The sequence below is a fragment of the Malaclemys terrapin genome, chromosome 5 (assembly GCF_027887155.1).
Source record: "Malaclemys terrapin pileata isolate rMalTer1 chromosome 5, rMalTer1.hap1, whole genome shotgun sequence".
Lineage (NCBI taxonomy): Eukaryota > Metazoa > Chordata > Testudines > Emydidae > Malaclemys > Malaclemys terrapin.
Window position 1 is genome coordinate 129,512,705 of NC_071509.1, and position 21,995 is coordinate 129,534,699.

At 42.9% G+C, this 21,995-nt stretch overlaps 1 protein-coding gene across 2 annotated transcripts in view; it reads right to left on the reverse strand.

Moving 5' to 3' along the window:
* Positions 1-12,082: 12,082 nt before the first annotated feature.
* BMP2K (BMP2 inducible kinase) overlaps positions 12,083-21,995 on the reverse strand; it is a 111,665-nt gene continuing 101,752 nt past the window's right edge. Inside the window, exons 16-17 of one of the 2 annotated variants that reach the window (XR_008445224.1) lie at positions 16,127-18,198; positions 12,083-12,727 (exon numbers count right to left, since the gene is read on the reverse strand). Coding sequence is in view for 1 of the 2 variants with exons in the window: in XM_054030999.1 (XP_053886974.1) it covers positions 16,751-18,198 (1,448 nt within the window). In the remaining variant the exon portion in view is untranslated. Of the gene's footprint in view, positions 18,199-21,995 lie in introns of both variants that reach the window. The other variant, XM_054030999.1, reaches the window with a different exon arrangement.

Consider the following 21,995-nt stretch of genomic DNA (forward strand, 5'->3'; position numbering starts at 1 on the left):
TTGGCTTCTGTCTCCCTCCCTACATTGCCTTCTCCTCACTTCTGCCCTCCCTTTGTTTTTAAAAGTTACAGCTATTACAGAAAGAAGAACAGGAGTACTTGTGGCACCTTAGAGACTAACAAATTTATTAGAGCATAAGCTTTCGTGGACTACAGCCCACTTCTTCGGATGCATATATAGAAGTGGGCTGTAGTCCACGAAAGCTTATGCTCTAATAAATTTGTTAGTCTCTAAGGTGCCACAAGTACTCCTGTTCTTCTTTTTGCGGATACAGACTAACACGGCTGCTACTCTGAAACCAGCTATTACAGAAGCCACCCCATCACAGAAAGAAACTGAGCAACTGAAAAAAAAAACCAAAAAACCAAATCATCATGATTCTTAAGGTGGTAACTTTACTTAAATAAATCCAATAAATTAATTATTTTAACCCTTCAGGCATGCAACAGCTGAAAAGACACTTAAGTTTCTTGAAGATATGGTTGCTAAGCAACAGAAATGCTAGCTCCCCTTCTAATCCTAGCCACTAATATTTGAAACATGGGTTTTCCTTATTTCTAAATAGTAGCTTTTCTAAGATAAATGTATATAAAGTAATGGAAAGGGACTACATTATGACAACGTAGGAAAATAATTTTTATCAATTCTTATTACAAGTTTTAAATAAAAGGTAATATCTTGTTTAACCCTTTTGTTTACCTTTTTATTTTCTAAAAGGCATTGCCTTTAAGCCTGTAAATGCCTTACTGTTCATCTTTAATTGCTAGTTTGTCCTGTATGTTTGTTGTGTGCTGGGTCATGTGACTTTTTTGTTTTTATTTTGTTGCAACACAAGTCAATTTGACATTCATAATTATAAAAAAGTTCTTTCTAGCATAAGTGGTACCATACTGTTTTAATAATAGTCACGTTATAGCCATCATAATATCAATTATTATTTTTTGCAAAGCTCAAAAAGGCCTCAGTTATAAATATATGTATGTATATTTCTGCCTTAACAAATAATGCAGTTGCAAACAAAAAGGGTTCTCTTATTAATCCAAGGCTTTTTGTTCAAAGAAAAAAACTGTAGGGGGAAAAACCAACATTAATGCAAAGGTAACATTGACAAAATGTTAATTTCTTTTTTGGGAATTGGATAAACTTAGTTGCACCTTTACTAAATATTAAAATATAGTTAGAATCTTATAGCAAAAATGTCAAAAAATATAACCATATATAGTATATCTCGTTATGTTGCAAAATGTTAAAGCTAACCAAACAATTTCAAAAGGCTTCCACCTTTGTCTCCAACACAAAAGTCGTGAAAGTTTAATACCCTCAAAGTGTTTGCATAGACCTACATTTAAAATTCATTTTCCTTTAATTTTTATACTGATTTTGTTTGTTTTGTTAAAGAGAAATAGTGGTGGTTTGGTTACTGTGTAAAAGCATATATATCATTACTGTAAACTGCTTTGCTAATTAATATACTAGCATCATATCAGGAATGTGCGCAAGACTCAAGGGTTGTGCAAAAGAAAATTCTGCAGTCTGGCATCTTTCAAAATAGGAGACTCCAAAATCTAGATGGAATAATTTGTTAAATTTCAAGATTATTTAAATCTGGAATATCCATTTTGAACAGGGGTAACGTGGAAAACATATTTATGTATACCCCATTAACAATTTTGACCACTAGGCAATGGAAACTGTCAACCTATAATTCCTGGTGTTAAGGGCCTAGCTATTAAGAACGTTACACCAATTACAATGAGCATGCCATTGCTAACTTGTTTAATCAAACCCCAGTAAAAGTTAAACTAATTACAACAAATAGTATGAAGGCAAGGGAAAAACTGGGTTGGTAAAGAAATTATTTGAACTGCTTATGGGAGTTGCATAACTACCCTAGCCATTTTAGTCCTATTCATAATTTGAGGTCAATGGCACTGCATCCTAATTGAGGCATGTTATTCAAAGCCATCTTGTGCAGTTTCAGGTACATTGCTTTTACAGTATCACTATTAATATGGGATCCTGACACAGCAATATTAGATAACTTGGTCACTGCCTTAATAGGTTACCTGGAAGGCATCATCTACAAGAAACAACTAGATCTACGTCAACTACTGGTGTATCGCACAACAATGCTAGCCTGAAGAGCACTGCACGCTGCTTGTTATGCCAGGGATTTTTTTCACATCGCTACTCCAGTGGTCACAATGGTTTAGCCCAGTACTATGTGATGGAGAGGGTAACCTCTCCTGTCTCCTGCCTGGTGAAGCTTATCAGATGGTGACAACCATCAGTAAGGGTCACCTATAATATGAATGAACAGTAGTGTAGTAACTAATCACATGAAATTTAGATATGAAGGCCTCACTTGTAATGTCAATACTCCAAAACTAATAGGAATGTGCTTACCAGAATAAAAGGGCTAAATTACAACAGCAGCCTGGGAAATAATTTGTTTTGACCATTAATAAAGCTGTGGTAACGGTGGAAATTTAAAAATATAGAATAGCAGCATTAGCAATATGCACTTACTATTCCAGATATCCGTATATAATGCATATCATCCTTCTACCTATGGGTATTATTATCTACTATAGCAATTATATACCACTATCTCTGTCCTACACACACTGACGCCAGGACTCAATAGTAAGACTACACCTCTCAACTAAAGTCCTGGACCTAACATTCCCAGGCCCACTATATGGGACTAAGAACAATTGGAAAAAGGAAACGGTCTGTGACGGTGCCCCCCATAAGGCTTTATGGAAATATGTTCATGAATATATAGGACATAACCGAAATATGTTCTATGCTACATATGCCATATAACATATCTATGTAAGGTTATGATCTACAGAATCTATTCATCCTATTTGTATGCATGTATCATTTTTGTATTCGAAGTTATGAGTATTGGCCATGTGCTGGCTTGATTTCTAAATAACCTTAGTAGAGCATTACTTAAATTCCCAATTAACATTTTGAGCTTTGATTGGTTCTCATCCCAAGATCAGGCCCAGTATTATTAGAATTCCTGTGTAACTGGGAACCCCAATTGCAACAAACACTGTTAGCAAAGTTACAAACACTCCCAGCAAGGGAGGTAGAGAATATAGACTCGGTGGCCGACCTGAGCCTGAGAAGGAGCCAGAATTTGCCAATGTACATTGCCAAATAGCTATAGTAATACAGCAGCAGCCCTCCATCAGCTCCCCACACTCCTAGCGCCTCCCACCCACCGGCAGCCCCGCCAATCAGCGCCTACCCCTCCCTCCCGATCAGCTGTTTCATGGCGTGCAGGAGGCTCTGGGGGGGTGGGGAAGGGGAAGGAGCAAGGCATGGCACGCTCAGGGGAAGGGGCAGGAAGGAGTGGAGTGGGGGCAGGGCCTGAGCAGTGAGCACCCCGCGGCACATTGGAAAGTTGGTGCCTGTAGCTCCAGCCCGGAAGTTGGTGCCTATACAAGGAGCTTATATTAACTTCTGAAGAGCCACAGGTTGGCCATCCCTGATATAGACTGAGCTGAGCATCTATATACTCTCACTATCCCTTGCAGAACAACTTGAAGTGTTAGTTATCTGCCACCTCATTATCATCCCCGTCAGCAGTGGCAGTCATCCTGGCATCTCCTAAGGGATACAAGCCTGGATACAGGCTTATAATAGTTTATACTGATGCCAGTATGCCTAATGCATATTGAGTAGGGGTTGCAGCCCCTTTTCTTTATTTGTAGTACCTCACCCTACTAATGTCGGGATGCTCTTCTCCGATAGCTTATTAATCCTTTTACCTCAATTTTAACCAAGTCATTGGTTACCATGGCAGTCTCGTGGTCAGACATCTGCTGATGTCCCTAATTTAAAATACACCAAGCTGGTACAAATTAGCATTTTGTGGTTACCTGTTAGCAGTTTAGTCATTGCATCGTTCTATCTCGTGATATATTATGATCTAGAATTAGTTTTGGTTAGCTTCTTTGCTCAGGCTTTTGGGGCTTTATGCCTTCAGTGGTTTAGCTGAACTGTTTCTTACAATACAGGCCTTGAGGCCAGTAGGTTCATTGCATTACTGCCTCAACTTATACCTATGCACTTAGACCTACAGGCTACACACATGTAGTGTCAGATTTCTTGTTCTCTTGGTTGTTTAAATAGGCTTCCATAGTCACGTTATGTCCAGGGCCGGCTCTATGTTTTTTGCCGCCCCAAGCAAAAAAAAATTTTGGGTGCCCCCCCCGACCCAGCCCTGGGCTCCTTGCTGCATCCCTCTGCTGCCCCACCCCTGGGCTCTTCCCCCCCCCCCCCCCACACACACACCCTGCCACCCCAGCTCTGGGCTCTCCCCCCTCCCCCCCCCCCCCACACACCTGCACCCTCCTTCCGCCACTGATAACTGGTCACTGGTAACTCGCTCCCAGGGCGGGTCATTCAGCAGGAATTTTAGGTGTGCACAGAACACAGACAGGATTGGTTCCCATATGGTTACAGAACTGCAGTAAAGTGGAACAATTTTCAGCTTGTGTGATTGGAGGATATCGGGATGCATATTATTAGACGGTCCTACATAAATGAGGAAAAGTTAAGGTGCCTTTATTATTCTTTTGTTCCACTCTTTCTTTCTATGGGGAATTTACCAATGCAATATCATTGTCTTCCTTTTAAACAAACAAACAAACAAACAAAAGGCAATGGCTGTTGAAAATAGCAATTCCAGTCCTAATAACCACTGGGAAGCATTTCTTGCTCAATTTTATCCTACTTTTTCTATAGTAAGTTACAGTGGATCAGTATATTTGATTTGGGAGAAATGAAGTAACAGCCGCCCAAACTGAGCTTGAGCACTCCTGAATTTTGAGGTGTTCAAATCTGGAAGGCAGGTGCTGGGGGGGGGGGGGGGGGGGGGGCGCTGTGGCTTCGCGGGGGAGCACGGCAGCATGTATGCAGCAGCGTGTCTGGCACTGCGCAAAGCCAGACACGCTGGTCTGAGTGGCATGGTAAGGGGGCTGAGGGGTTGGAGAAGGGGTAGGGGGTTCCGGGGAGGCAGTCATGGGACAGGGAGCAAGGGGGGGTTGGATGGGACGGAGGTTCAGGGGGGCAGTCAGGGGACAGGCAGCAGTTGGATAGGCATGGGAGTCCCAGGGGTTTGTCAGGGGACAGGCAGGGGATGAGGTCCTAGGGGGAACTTGGGGGGGGGTGTCTCAGGAGGGGGCAGTTGGGGACAAGGAGAGGGGAGGCTTAGATAGGGGGTGAGGTCCCGGAAGGGGGCAATCAGGGGACAAGGACCAGTGGGGCTTAGATAGGGGGTGGGGTCCTGGGGGGCAGTTGGGGCAGGGGTCCCGGGAGGGGGTGATCAGGGGACGGGGAGCAGGGGGGGTTGGATGGGTTGGGGTTTCTGTGGGGGGAAGTTGGAGGGAGTGGATGGGGGCGGGGGGGGCTACCCTCCCTCCCCGTGGAGTGTCCTATTTTTTGACTGTTAAAAGATGGTCTCCCTACCTTCCCAGTGCAGCTCTCCATTCACAGCAGGCTGCAGCACGAGGTCTCAGCTTCCTCACTCCCTCCCAGTCTTTCCTGTTGGTAGTGGCCAAGGGAATGCTGGGAAATGTAGTTCTTTCCCTGCTCCAGGGAAATGTCATTCTTTCCCTGGCTCTATAGGCAGGGAGCTAACCAAGGAACTACAGCTCCCAGGGCCCCCTGTTGGTTCTCAGCTCCCATGCTGGATCCCGGCAGCCCCTGCAAATGGGCTGCCCCAAGCACCTGCTTGCTTTGCTGGTGCCTAGAGCCGCCCCTGGTTATGTCTGACTGAACCAGGTTCCCCCTTGTGCGGGAGCGGGGCTGGAACCTTCACACAGCTAAGCTGACCACTCAGCTGCAGGAGTTTTATGCTGTGAGCCTTTTCCTCTTTGCTCCGGAGGCCCTGAACTGTTTGGGCCCCTAAATGAGCTCTTCAAACCTCCAGACTGGTGTCAGTTGTGCGGACTGAAGGATCTTGAAGGCAGTTGGGCATGCCTTTGCAGACATGGTCACGGACTGACCAAATTTGGTTGTGGAACTTGACCTTTTCATGCATTTCAGGGAAGGGTCCCACTCCTTCAAAAAGAAGGCTTGAAGCGCGCTGATGTGCCCATGAAGTGATGCCGATGCTTGACACCAGCAGTTGGAGGTATAATGCTATGGCAGGTCTTCTGTGGCTCTGGAGCATGTTAATAAAAAATTCTTGGATTTTCTGAAACCTTTCTAACGCTGGTTAGATCCTTGTTACCAAAGCTAGAGCATTCTCCTGGTCAGAACCAGGGAACTTTTCTTGGCACTGATGATGAAGCCGTGCACCTGGAGGACACTCAAAGTCCGAAATGTGGTCCTGTGCACTGCACTGATCCAAGTGTCATCTAAGAAAGGGATTCCTGCAACCCGAGTCTGTTTATTATCACTACCAACATATTTGCAAAAACCCTGGGGGCTGAGGACAGCCTGAATTAAAGAGAAGGTTACTCAATGTGTGCAGTAACTGAGGTTCTTTGAGATGGTTGTCCCTGTGGGTGGTCCACTTTAGGTGTCTTGATGCCCTGCGCTTGTAATCGGAGATTTGTGGTAACAGTGCCCAGTTGAGCAGCGCACACTCTGCAGCTGTCTCACACTGCATTAAGCGCTACATAGCAGTGGGCGGCCAACTGTCTCCCTGTTTCTTCTCTACCTCAGAGAATCAGCCTGAAACTCCAATGTAGAGCACCCACAGGGACAACCATCTTGAAGAATCTCTGTTACTGCACAAGGTGAGAAACCTTCTCTTCTTCGAGTGTCCCTGTGGGTGTTCCACTGTAGGTGGCTGTTGAGCAGTGCCCCTCCACGGAGGGGAGGGGCTTCAGAGTTGGTCTATGGACAGTGGATAACACCGTAAGTCCAAAGTGAGCATCTAATGCTGATTGTTATTCTAAAGCGTAGACTGAAGCCCAGGAAGCTGCTATGCAAATGTCAGTGACAGGCCACAGATGCTGCCAGTGCCTGGTGAAGTGTGTGCGAATTCCCGGTGGAAGTTGTAGATCGTTGTTTTGGTAGCACAAATGGATACTTTCAGATATCCATTTAGATAGCCTCTGTTTTGAAATGGTTTGACCCATCAAGCGTTCTGTTATGGAAACTAATAGTCCAGGTGATTTTATAAATGTTTTTGTTTTTTCACTGTAGAAAGCTAATGCTGTGTGAACATCCAGCGTGTGGAGTGAGGCCTCCCTCCTGTCCGCATGTGGCTTCGGAAAAAATACGGTTAAGTAAATGGGTTGATTTAAATGAAAGGGGGAGGCGACCTGCGGTATGAATTTAGGATGCAGTCGCAGGATTACTTTATATTTAAAGAATGTTGTATAAGGTGTGTTTGCCATTAGGGCACCTAATTCTTCCACTCGTCTTGCGGACGTGATGTCAATGAGGAAAGCCACCTTCATGGATAAGTGTAACAAAGAGCAAGTTGCAAGGGGTTCAAACAGTTTTTCTATGAGTCCGTGTAAAACAAGGTTGAGGTCCCATGTGGGTGTAGGGTTTCTTAGGGTGGGATAAGTGTTTTCAATGCCTTTTAGGAGGTGTTTAATCGTCAGGTGAGCAAACATAGTGACCCCGTCCACCTTGTCGTGGAAGGAGGTAATAGCAGCCAAGTGTACTCTGATGGAGCTTGTGGATAGCCCCGATTTTTTAAGTCCTAATAATAGTCGAGGATCCTCGGTAGGGGGGACGACTGTGGTACAATCTGTTTGTCTTGACACCAGGTGCAGAATCGTTTCCACTTATGGATATATGTGTCTCTTCTGCTTGGTCTCCATCTGTTCAGTAATATATCTTTTACTTCCTCAGAAAAGGCCTTCTCGACCCCAGTCACCCATGGAGTAACCAGGCATTTAGGTGGAGTACTGCAAGGTTGGGGTGACGGACACGTCCCGCATCTTGTGATAGAAGGTGAGGTACTAAGGGAAGGATTTGAGGCGGTTTCATTGCCATCAGATGCAAGTATGGGAACCACGTCTGTCTGGGCCATGTGGGTACAATAAGAATGATCCTGGACTTCTCCTCCCTTATCTTGTGAATGACTTGGCTTAGGAGTGGAGTCAGAGGAAATGCATATATCAGTGGCGCCTCACATTTTATGAGGAGAGCGTCGTCTAGGGAGTGGTGTCCCAATCCCGTCCTGGAGCAATATTGTGGGCACTTGGCATTCTGAGCTGTTGCAAATAGATCTATGGTAGGGAATCCCCATAGTCTAAATATGGATTTGAGAATTCCAGGATCCATCTCCCACTCGTGGGTTTGTGAAAAATCTCTGCTTAGTGGATCCGTTGTTGTATTCTGACATCCCAGCAGATAAGATACCGATATCTCTATTGTTGGTGATGCACCAATTCCAAAGACGTATTGTCTCCATATATAGGGAATCATAGAATATCAGGATTGGAAGGGACCTCAAGAGGTCATCTAGTCCAACCCCCTGCTCAAAGCAGGACCAATACCCAACTAAATCATCCCAGCCAGGGCTGTCTCAAGCCAGGCCTTAAAAACCTCCAAGGAAGGAGACTCCACCACCTCCCTAGGTAACGCATTCCAGTGCTTCACCACCCTCCTAGTGAAATAGTGTTTCCTAATATGCCATGTAACATCTCTGTAAAGGTTATGATCTACTGAATACATTCCTCCTATTTGTATGCATGTATCATTTTTGTGGTCAAAGTTATGAATATTGGCTGTGTACTTGCTTGATTTCTAAGTAACCTTAGTAAAGCATTTAGTCAGCTTCTTGAGAAAGGAATGTGCAAGTTAAGTGCCCAATCAAGAAACACTTAATGGACAATTATCAGAGGGGTAGCCGTGTTAGTCTGGATCTGTAAAAAGCAACAGAGAGTCCCATGGCACCTTTAAGACCAGCAGATGTATTGGAGCATAAGCTTTCGTGGGTGAATGCCCACTTGCATCCGATGAAGTGGGCATTCACCCACAAAAGCTTATGCTCCAATACATCTGTTAGCCTTAAAGGTGCCATGGGACTCTGTTGCTTTTAACGGACAATGGATCTTGGAAGGGTCCAAACCACATAAGAAGTCTACTTGAGGATGTTCAAGGTAGCATGTGAACCATGGCTGCTACCTGTAAGTTCTGAGTCATGCATGGACATATGACTTGCCCATGTGACTCCAAAACTCCATCTTGTAGCTGCAATTCTACACATGGGGAGGGAGGGGTGTCCACTCACAAGAGAAAGTCTATTTAAACCCCTGGGAGACCCCTCCATTTTGTCTTCAGCTGGCTCAAGAGATAGCCTCTCCACCCCAAAGGATACCTGAAAGAAACTGGAACAAAGGACAGTAACTACAGGGGGTGAGAGTGATTGCTGGACCCAGACTAGGAGGCGGCTAGTCTGTGATAGAAGCTTATTGAAACATCTCTGATGGTGAGATTTTATCTGTATTCGGCTTTCTTACTGTATTAGGCATAGACTTGTGTGTTTTATTTTGTTTGGTGACTTACTTTGTTCCGTCTGTTACTACTTGGAACCATTTAAATCCTACCTTTTGTATTTAATAAAATCACTTTTTACTTATTAATTAACCCAGAGTATGTATTAATACTGGAGGGGTGGGGAAGGGAGAGACAGCTGTGCATATCTCTCTATCAGTGTTATAGTGGGCGAACAATTTATGAGTTTACCCTGTATAAGTTTTATACAGGGTAAAACAGATTTATTTGGGGTTTGGACCCCATTGGGAGTTGGGCACGTGAGTGTTAGAGACAGGAGTAAAACAGATTTATTTGGGAGTTGGGCATGTGTGATTAGAAGCCCTGCTTCTTTCCTCGGGGTGCTCAGGTTAAGATTTGGGAGAGGAGAGGATTTGTGGCCCTGCGTGCTTCCCTTCTCTGTTCTGCAGGGGTCCCCTGGGACTTATTCTTGAGTCGAGTGGTCAGGCTCAGAGGCCAAGACAATCCTTATTACTAACAAATGGTTGTTAGAAACTCGAAAAGTCTAGCTTGTGCAATTTTAAAGAATCCCCATTTCACGGTTACAGGAAGTTGCACCTTATCTAAATGTGGTCCAAGGTCAGGGGGCTAATCCTTAGCAGTTTTTTCATTCCCCAAAGGAGGAAAACCTTCAGCCCCTTCTTGATCTGAAGAAACTTGATCAGATTCTACAAAACACTGCATTGGTTTCTTTGGCTACCAATATTAATTCCCTCCCTTTGCAGGAGTGGTTTGGGTCAGTCAGATGGATCTTGGTCATATTTCAATATGAAGTAATTGCAGGAGCTTTTGGGTTACAGGTTTGTGTTGGACAGGGATCACTTCCAATATAAGGTCCTAGTCAGTGCAAAGGGCACAGGTACATACATTGTGCTTAATCCCAGACACAGTTCAGCCCAAGTAAAGGAAGTTCAGCTGTGAGGTCTCTCTTACCTTCCTCAATGAGACATTCCCTCCTTCTCCGCTAAGCATGGTTCATGTTAGAACAACAGGAGCATTGTCCCCCCCCCCTTCTTGGATGCATTGTTACAGGAAATCAAACTACCGGAGGCTTAACAGAGACCATAAAAGTGAAACTCCCATAATAGTGTTGTTACCATGTCATCTTGCGGTAAGTGTAGCCTACATCAAGATATTGTGTATGAAAATGGGTGGGGTTTTGGGCTACAGCAGAAAAACGGCTCACATCTATTCCTCTACTTGATTCTTTCATGAATCCTAAGAAACTTGAACAGTAATTATACTATCTCCCTGTACGTGGCATATCCAGGCTGTGTGTTTGTGTGCATGTTAAATACTGTAATTAGCTGTAGCACAGGCATCAGAATAAGCTCCACCACACACGGTCCCCACAGAAGTCTTACCCAAATGCGGACATCTTTTAACACCACAGTAACAGTTCTCAGCATCCCCCTCCAGCAAGACCTGGTGTTGCAACAACCCCACCCCATTTCCTTCCGGCCAAATCAGACTCCGTTCTGTCCCTTTCTGGAGCTATAAACAGAGTCCAGCAAAACAATCTTCACACCTGACATAAACCAAAAGAGTTTCCTGCCCCTCCTGGGCTCAATGCTCAGACCTTCACCCTTCTTCCAGAAAGTTGCTCTCAGGTTTCCTCCCCTCAGAGTCCACACTTAGCCAACGCACAATGGTACCCCCTGCTTCCCACCAGCCACAGCCCTCCTGCTTTGAGTCTGCCTTAGCTCAGTTCCAGCCCTCCCAGAGGAGCCAGCCAGCCAACCGGCCTCTCTTAGCTCCCTTTGTTGTCTGCTGCTTCTCCTGGGAACTTGGCCTCACGCCACTCAAGGAGCAAACCCTCCTTATGTGCAATCCACCCAGCTGAGCCTGCTAATGAACCCATCTAAACCCCAGCTGACCAACATCATGGGGGGTAAGGGAGGCACAAGTGTGGCTGAGTTTGACCCCCCCTTAAAGGGACAGCCAAGCTGTAACAACCACCTAAGAAGAATGAGAGGTTTTCTGTGCCTATTCAGTCACTGGGTTCTGTGCTGAGACTGCTAAAGAAGGTGCCAACTGTTTAACCTAAGACCATAACCAGCTGTTGGTAACTTTCACTCAAAAGCAAACTGAGCTGGAGTCGAAAAGGGACCTACAGATGAAAAAAACCTCATTAGCCGCCTTTTAACAAAGCTTCTTTTATAGATGTACATCATTTTTGGAGACTAAGTCTCTGAATCAAGTGATGGTGACTGAAGGACAGAACACCCAGCCAAATCACCATTAATACGGGATATTCATCACCAATTACTAATACTGGTTTCTTCCCTTTTCACTTTACTTTTACATTTGGGTTGAATAGGGGTAACATTAATATGGTCTTTCGTCTTCGATAAAGCCCTACATTTACCCCCGTCTGCTCTGGGGTTTTAGTAGATTGGCCCAGAGTAGTTTTATCCTAAAAAATGGTTAGAAAATCAATTGCACGGCAGAATCTGTATAGTAAGCATATAGACAGTATTTAGCATTCTAGCCAGTAATGTAAATTGACAACATTTGGTTTCCCTACCCTATTAAGAATGTTCACATCTGAAAATCTTCTGCAGGAAGGAGTCAAATAAATATGTTGCATTCATGGAATTATAAAAGAATGTTTAATCCACTGGGATTTATTGCTTTAAGAGAAAGCAGATTATTAGGCAGCTGATATGATAAACAATAGAAAAAAATATTTCAAACAGAATGAACTAGGGACCAAAATCAAGTCTGTAGCTGTTGAAAAGTAAAATGCTATAAAACTCAATTAGTGATTAAATGGAAAACGTTAACCGCAGCTCATCAGGAATATGATACTACACAATTAGTTGTTTAAGAAGGTCTGCAAAATCACTATCACATTTGATTATTTTTTTAATAACAATCGCAAGTATTTTATGATGTACATCAAGTTCACAGAAAAATTAAAGTTCTCTGTTTAGTGGTACACAAAAAAGCTTTAGAAACTTCAAGTCTAACAAGAAATGGAAGTGTAATTCAGAAAAGTGCACTTAAAGCTGTAGGCCAGCAATTTAAAAATAGCTTGTATGCTGTTTACTATTAGAGGATGCCCTAGTCACACAAACAAACTAGTATACACACAATTATTTGATTTTCCTTGTGAAAGAAGTACTGTAGAAAAATAACCTGGTATCAGCCCCCTGGCATTTTTCTCATGGCTCCCTGGCATTTTTAGTGGCTTTTGTTCATATTCTCTTTTCCAGTCACATGAAAATGATTGTGGCTGCAATGATATTTAAAAAAAAAAAGTCACATTAACTCCAAGAGATATGTAATGTGTGAGTGCATGTGTATATTTATATATATAAAAATACACCGTGTAGTATAAAAATCTCCAGATAAACTCTATTTGTTATTCTCACAGTAGTAAATATATCCATTTATTTTCACAGTGGGTATCTCATCTTACTAACTGGAACCTGTTAATGAAAAGATATTTCCGTAAGTGTGGGACACACTAAACTAGGTCCAGCTCTGGTATTGTGCAAACCAGTAAAAAGCAATGCAGATCTCCCAAATCTGATGCTTTGGGGTTTGCAGAGAAGCTAGACTTATTTTCAATTACTCTTGCCCTTAGCCATGAAGGGCTTATTAGTACCTTCTGACAATCTTAGTCTGACAATCTGATGTGCAATCTTAGAAAACCCACTCAACGCTTGTTAAGACAAAGAGCTAGTGCATTGCAAGCTGGGGTGTGAATCTACATAATACTAGCGTGCTGTGCACTGATGGACTGCTATCATGGCACTACGTTTCTAAGTGCTTGGACCGACTGCAGTTTGAAAGTAGTTGATTTGTGAAGATCTCCCGTGCTGCCTTTTATATTCTAGAGGGAAGGATCAAACCCTAACATGATACTTCCTGCTGGGTAACCAAAAAAAAAAAAGTGACAATTCCCTACCTGACTATCATTGTCTTATACGGCATGGTGGTACAAATTTATCATAGTATGTTTTTTCCAGTATTTCAGGTATGGTCGTGATATAATAATCATCCTTTTTAAAATACATACATGCATACATACACACACACAGAGTACAGGCAAAAGTATATTATTTCCCCCAGTGACACCAGTTACTTTGTTTCCATTACTAGATCTTAATGGAAATTAAACTCAAGGTCAATATCTTCACAGGCCAAGTCTACTGCACAGCCAACCAGGCAAAGCCAGGTTTGTAAGGCAGGCTAATATAGTCTCTCTTCACCACCGCCACCAAAAAATCATTGTAACTACAGAAACATATTAAAAATAAGTCATTTCTGAAAAAGATCTGCTATATAAATAGAGTACATAAATCAAGGTATATTAAGGCCATTAGGAAGGAAAGACCATAATAATGAAAGGTCAGAGAAATGTGCCAATTTTGGAATTACTTGGTTTTACAGTATTTTTGTCTCCCTTGGTTATTCATTACTGAGTCTCATTTCATCTAACCTATACCTTCCTTCTGCTGCGAGAAGAAAAAGAAGAAAACATTTAAAGTATTCTCCAACTTAAACATGTTTAAGGATAAAAGTCTTAGAAAAGAAATCTAATTGGGATGACAGTAATCTGCCTTCTACGCTCATTTTAACTGATATTTTAAGACAGGAGTTATCTTAGTACATAACCTTTTTGGGGGTCCAATGTTCCCCCCATTGAAGTCAAAGCAAACTCCCTTTCACTTAAAAGAGCCAGAGTCAAGAATCCCTTTGTGCAGACTGTTAAATTCAGAGGTATAATTCCTGTGTGTGAGATGTATCTAAGACTAAAAAATGAATTTTCCAATTTCAGACAAATGTTTGGCAGGTAGTTAAGATTATTCTACACAAATGAAAGCAATGACCATAGTGTTCTAGACATGATTTACTATAATCTCCCAGTCCACATTACAAGATTTCCCCCCCATGAGTAATCTGATCATCTGTTCACTTTTGGAATTAACATCTTCCAACAACTAAATTAGGTAGGTGTGTAAAATTTTAATAAAGAGCTACGTAAAAGCAGTTTGGTGTTTTTTTTGTAAATCAGTGTTAACCTGAGAGCCAGAAAAAAATGCAAGCTCGACATCTGCTTCTTGGCACAAGAATAAGGAAAGAATAATAGGGACAGAGCCTAAAAGAACTGGAATATTCAGATGCAGATAGAGGTTACCCATTTTTAACTGTCCTTCTCAAAGCTAAACATTTTAGCACGAGAAGGATATCCCTAACTCAGCAAGACTTTGTATTTGAATTTCATCTGTTTTGTCAGAATAAAGGAAAAAGAGAGGAAGAGAAAGAGATAAAGACCCATGTATGTATCTTATTTCTCAGGTCTAGGACCAGAGACATGAATACTTTAGCTACAGATGGTTTCTAGTCAACCCAAAAAAGCAGTCAAAGAAAATTGAATAAAGCCATCAAAGGAGAGCAGCAATTTAAGAAGTCTCCTTTTTCTTTTTGTGCTTTAAAAGAGCCAGACTCCTCTGGAAAACCTATGGAGGAGTCTACACCTAACTGTATTTTTCTTAAGACTTTCAGAAGAAAAGTGTTAATCTAGATGTTTAGCTAATCCACAGTGTGTGTGTGTGTGTGTGTGTGTTGGGGTGGTGGGGCAGGTGGGTAGGAAGAGAACACTCAGTGCGTCTGTATATACAATTCATTCATCCATCCATTGATTTGTCTCAAATAATTTAAAATTTGGCTTTTTGTGCAAAATGTCAATATTCAGAGCAAGATATACCATGTTGAAATAAACAAAGACGACCAGATTCCTTCCATCTTGTGTCTAGTCATTTACACCTGTGAAAAATGAATGTGAAATGGGTGTCAAATACCACCACTCTGGTTTCTGTTCACTTTGCAACACGTGTAGTGACCAGACACAAGGTACAAGATGGTGGAGAATCAGGCCCATATACAGGTAGCATATACTTTTATAACAACTAAATCATGTATTCACCAAGTGGATTAGCATCACCAGCCCATCATGACATACTGTGTACTATACGTTTTTAGCACTCACGTGCACCTGTTGGCTTAGAGGTACTTTGTAGCAGGAAGTGGGTCCTATCTGTAAGGCCTTGTGGTGTGAAATGCCGTTTACTGACAGAATAGTAATCAGCATCTACAAGCTATCTGCTGCTTACTGCTTCTCTTCTGAAACTCTGTGGTTTCACGGTATAGCTTCTTCATAGCTCAGTGCATTTAGCAGAAACTCTTATAAAACAGACTAAGTACAATAATAGATTTGTCAGACCTTAAAAGAACATTATGTGACAATTTCATAGCTGTTTAAAAACAGTTTCTAAGGTATACACAGATTTTGTTTGGAATAAAAATCCAAGAGGAAAAAAAGTGGTATTTTCAGATGCAAACCCTAATTGATAATTGAATAAAACTGATTTGTAATCTTTCCGTGTTTGCACTTGCTGCCAATTTTACTGATGATCTGATATACTCCCGCTGTGCTAGACATGGCATCCAGGTAAATCAGCCTCTCTTGTCAAGTGTATGGTGTAGTCTTCAAAGTGCTGCAAATGCTGGCTGTATCCCTGCTACTTTGTTACCCATGATTTTATCTAGCAAACCAATATATTCCCTACATCTTTAGTTTTAACTCTAGATTTTCATTTTGCTATTTTACATTAATGGCACTTACTGTAAAAAAATTAATGTTCAGGCACACAAAAATTGCCTTCCACCTCTACTTGTGCATCAGTTCTCAAGCCACCACCATGCTCTGAAATCTTGACACACACAATCCTTTGAGTAGGTTTCTTTGTTAGGATTAGAAAAGAGCTTTCATTTAGACGGTGGAGACTGAAGAATTTCCAGCAGATCATGGATACCAGCACATACATATTATCTCAGGTCTCCGAGAGAGTCAAAGGTTTGTATCATAGAAGGATTCGATTCCATCAGACTAACTGGATGCATCACGGCAGACCTTCTTCCATAGTTTTCCCCCTTGCCTATGAGCGGAAAGGCCATGCAAAAGTGCAGAACAGTATATTTCATGGCTCCAAAGTCAGTGGCTGAAACAATAGCTCACATCTGATTCCTCTTCTGCTCTGGAAACGTGCTGTCCAACTTTTTCTCGGTGTTTTGTACAATACAAAAACACATGATTTAAAAATTTTGAGGCGCGCTGGGCATGCAGTACCGAGGCTGAATAAACTGTACGAAAAATCAGTTTCCTGTCAATTCAGCCAGATGGATTATTCCACTATTTAAAAGCAAAGTTAAATAGTGCAGAGAACGAGAAATAGTCTGGTGGAAGCATTTACTGTTTGGAAGGAAATGGAGCTGCCCCAAATGGATCTAACTCTAATGCCTGTTGCTGTGGGGCTTGCTGTGGTGTGACACTCTGCACAACCAGTTCTGTGAAGGGCACCGCACCAAAGTCATCTGTTTTTAGCCCATCACCACTGTGAACAGCCCCATGCAGGGAGCTCTGTCTAGGTCTACCAGGCACTACTATATTATGGTCCACCCGGTTGTCACCCAGTCCTTGATGTTGTGGGTTCCGCATCAAGTCTGGTGGGTGGAAAGGTTTGGCTCCAAAGGGGTCCAGCAGATTCTCATCCGCTTGCAAAGGGTTGCCTCGATCTTTGCTGTCAGTCAATGCAACGCTTATGTTTTCCTTGGAGTCTGAGATAGTTAGGAATTCGTTGCTGCTTTGGGAGTCCCTGCGGCCAGTTTTTTTGTGCCTGCGGGCTCTCTCTGGGGTGCGGTAGCTGGGTTTCAAAGCCTTCTTGGTGCTGGTCGGGGTGCCATGGTGGCGCTTCCCATTGCTTTTGGGCACCTCCTGTTTCATGCGTCTTTGCCGGGAGGAGAGTTTCTGCAGGTTCCGCTGCTGCTTCACCTTCTGTTGCTGCTGGCTCCCTGTAATCTCCTCAAAGGGGACAAGCCCAAAGAGATCCTCTCTGCTTTCACTGCTCTTTGGGGTGGGAAGAGGCTGGAAAGGGGTGCAGCCAAAAATATCCACACTTCGGGGAGAAGTAGGGGAGGTTTGGGTCTCAGCTCCTACATCCGGGCCATCTGGCTGGGCCACCTTCTTGTTGAATGGGGCTTTGGTGAAGACATCAAAGTCATCCTGCTCTTGCCTCAGGCCAAGAAAAGCTGGCTGAGGAGAGAAATCCGTGTCACTCTTTTCTCTTGGCTGAGGTTGCTGAGTCTGAAAAGCGAAGAAGGGGACAGCTCCAAACACATCAAATTCTTGGCCAGGGCTCACCTTGGCCACAGTACTGGGTAACTCAGACAAGGAAGAGAGTGCTACATTGGGTTCTCTGTCTTCACGACTGCCACCCACCTCTCTGTATCTACCACAAGGGATCCCTTCCATGGGCTTTCCCTTGGTGCGATCGGAATCGGAATCAGAACTCTGCTTTTCCTCCTCCTCTTCCTCCGCCTCATCTTCAGAGTCCATAAGGAGAGGCCGATGGCCAAAGTTCTCAGGTTCTGTATCGTCATCATTAAAGTCTCCATGCTCCCCCTGTAAGACATCTTCATCCTCCTGCTCTTCATCTTCCTCACTGCTCTTGGGAGAAGGAGGATCAGATTCAAAGTCACTCTCTGACTCATCACTTCCTTTCTGCACTTGTCCCCCTGCAGTTTTTCTTCCTGGATGGTGCTCTCGAGAGGCTTGACTTGATTTTTCAGCCTTGTTTGGGCTCCCTAAATTATTTTCTTGGTTGCTGGCTGAGTTGTCAAGTGCCTTTCCTGGAGAACCTGCAGGGCCAAAGAAAATATAAAACATAACCTTAAACTCACTTTTACAACAAACAGTTCTTATTTCACATACACCATATAGACGTGTTGAAGGGTGCAGGTGCATTCAGATGTGCCTCTTTTGCAGTTATTCACAGAAAAGAGACTGGAGGTCCACATAGAGTTTCAACTTTTGATCTGATGCTAATGAAACAGGTAAACTGTCAGACCTTTGTGCCCATAGGTTACTTCTAATACACCTGGCCTGTGGGAACAACACTTTCTCTCCTTTGACAGCTCTTGGTATCAATCTTCAAAAGACAAGGCTACTATATAAACAAGTAGGGCCAGGTGTGAACAATGCAGCTCCTACTGAAAATGATGGGAACTGCTGGGTGATGAGCACTTTGAAAATCTTTCTGTTTCTTTAAGATGCCTAAGTGTGAGCCGGTGGGGTCCTGATCTTTTGAAAATCGAGCCTGAAAAGCTCAATTAATGGAAGAAAAAAAAATCTACCAATGTGAGCTAGTCACATTTCATCTAATTTATCCAGTTTCTGTACACCATGTAACAAACATGCCTTACTACCAACAGGGCTGGCTCCAGGCACCCGCCCAGCAAGCAGGTGCTTGGGGCGACCAACCGAGAGGGGCGGCAGATCCAGGTCTGCGATCGCGGCTTTCCCCCCCTCCTCCCCCTTTTTCTTTTTGCTGCTTGGGGCAGCAAAAATCCTGGAGCTGGCCCTGACTACCAATCACAAATCAGAAAGCAACACAGTTGTATGACAGCATTTGACTTTGAAGAGGCTTCTTCATTTTTGGAAGACAAATGTGGACACCATCTTACTGGATGTGTGCGCTGTACAGCTGCAGAGGTACTGGTCTGTAGCAATATTGATTTTTTATATTGATACAGTACTGCAGTACGGACTGATAGCTACTGCAGCATCCTACATCCTACATCAGTGGACAACTTGGACTGTGAAAACAAATTGCAAAAAAATATAATGCAAAGAATGGAGATTGCTTAGTTCATATACAATTCCTTCAAAAAGGCTATCCACATGAGGTCCCAAAGGATTAAATGAGACTGGTGTAAATTTCTCCGGAAAGTCACTTTCATTTGACCTTGTCTATACTACACATTTTTGTGCCTATTTCCAACACTGTTGCACCAATGCAAGCACTAGTATAGCTCAGGCATGGGTATTTTCCGCATGGTATCAAACCCAACTCTATCAAGGTTTTACAGCACAGTATTGAAAAGGCCGCAAAGGGGCCTACATTAGCACTCACACTGGGTATGGGATATTGTGGTGCAGATGCTATATTAGAGTTGCAATCCATAGTGGAGCTAACTACACCAACTGCTACTCAATGTTTTGAGTGTTTACCTAGCCTTGATCACAGGAGGTCTAATTCAGTGGTTCTCAACCAGGGGTCTGGGGGGCTGCAAACAGGTTTCAGGGGATCTGCCAAACAGGGCCAGTGTTAGACTTGCTGGGGACCAGGGCAGAGAGCTGAAGCCCTGACAGGTGGGGCTGAAACCCGGGACCCTGAACGCTGCCACCTGGGGCTGAAGTCGAAGCCTGAGCAACTTAGCTTGGTGGGGGGGCCCTGTGCAATAGCCTGGCTTGTTACCCCCTAATGCCAGCTCTGGCTTTTATATAGAGAAAAAAGTTGTGGCACAGGTGGACTGTGGAGTTTTTAATAACATGTTGGAGGGGGCCTCAGAAAGAAAAAGGTTGAGAACCCCTCGTCTAATTGACATGGGGGAAATTTTTAAAGGCAAAAATGCCAGTCAGGCACCTAACTGCCCTTGAGACAGTTAAGCTAGGTACCTGCCATGTGTGCCTTTGAAAATCTCCATGGTGCTTAAAATGGTTGCAGCAGTGGGTGATCTGTCTACCTTTGGACTCAGTATTGTTAATGCCAGTGAGGCTGAATCGGTGGTAGCAACAGTAGGAAATTTTGGAAACATTTCTTTGACAAATACATTCCAAGTCCTTGTCTTGCTGTTTTTCAAACTGGCTGTAGTCAGAAAAACCATGCTCTAAACTGACATCGTGAGGTCCCATATTCATTTTCTCCCATTAAGCAGTTTACAAATCATGAAAGGATTTAAAAAAACAAAAACAAAAAAAACCTAGCAGCCTTAACTTGGGGTCTGAAAAACCAGTCTGTTCTTGCTTTGACATCCTCCTCCTACCTGATTAAGATTCTGCAATTAGAATGTAGCTGACAATTCCACTTCTGATGAATGATGCACAATAGGGATACAATCTACTTGTTCATGGGTACACTGGCTTGGTAATGTTAGAAGTAGTAAAAACTTGTTCATGCCAGTAAAGTAAGCAGACATGATTTCTACACTCAGGGACTGATATGTTAAGAAGGTGCAATTTTTACACATCAAGAGAGACTTTTGGGTAATTACTCTCAAGCTTTATAGATCGGATATTATATGTTGTGAAGATGTCTCTTACTTTGAAGTTTTCAAATTCTGAGTTTCAGTAATATTTAGGTGGGAGAAAACAGTAATACAGCAACAAACTATTACAATCAACCGAAGAAAGGCTTTTTCACTTCAGTTCAATATAATATACCTGTACTTGTCAAATGTCCCATTCTTCTCCCCAGAACATAGATCACATGGCAGCTCCATCACTTGAGAATGGATCATAGAACAATATAATGGTAGTAACAATAATGCCGATTAGGGTCATTGCAGGAGCTCTCAAAGGGTGAAATTCACCTTTTCCTGCACATAGTCTGATTATGAAGGTTTTGTGTGAAGAACTACACAGATGAAGAGGAGGTGGGGGAATTCAATACACCAGCAAGCCACATGGCTGCAATACAGTCCCAGAAGTATTTTTTATACAGCACCACGTGTAGGGTGAACGATTGGTGAATGTGACAACCTGGCGGTGTCTCTGGATCAGCATATGTATAAGCATATGCAAATTCCCTATGAAAAAGCCAGCAAAAACAGATGCTTGAGCAGTACCACTTATATTTATAAAAAGATGTAGCTGTTATGAAACAGTTTTGTTGCTTTATTTTAAAAGGTCACATCTCTTCCCTCCTCCCCAGAAGCACATTTTAAAAACTATGTTCTAATTTCTCACCTACTACAATACTTTGGCCCCGGTTCAGCAAAGCACTTAAGCACACGCTTGATGTTAAGCACATGCTTAAGTGCCTTACTGAATCAGGGTCTTACTGCCTACAGTCTGTTCATTTTCTTGGTAAAACACTGATGCACTAGAAAGACTAAAACTACAAATACAAAATCAAGGCTTATGAAATAGCATAAAGGGGATACGTTAAAGGATCTTTCTTCAATCTCCATGGAACAGAGATTATGGGTCCTGTTTCAGTTGCACGGAATAGTAGGTTTGCAGAGACAGATCAGAGAATATTCTTCCCACTCCAGGTAGTAGAGGCTCAAGTCTAATTACTTGGAATACTTTTGTTAATTATGAGGCCAAAATAGTGTCTATAGAGCTTTTAACCAAAAAAAAAAAAAAAAAAAAAGGGGGGGGGGGAGGAGAGAAATAGAAAAGGCAGCTCATCTTTATTTAGGCTCCATCTGAATAGCACAAAATTACCTCTTTCATTAAATGATTTTTTCTACGATGCAACCCCAGTTTTATGGGTGAGGCAGAGTTACCTAGTGGATGAAGCACCAGACTGTTATATAAGAGAGCTGGGTTCTATTCCTAGTTCTGTCACTGGCCTACTGGGTGGCCTTGGAAATGTCACTTCACCTCTCTGCCTCAGTTTCACTATCTGTAAAATGGGAATGATATCGGC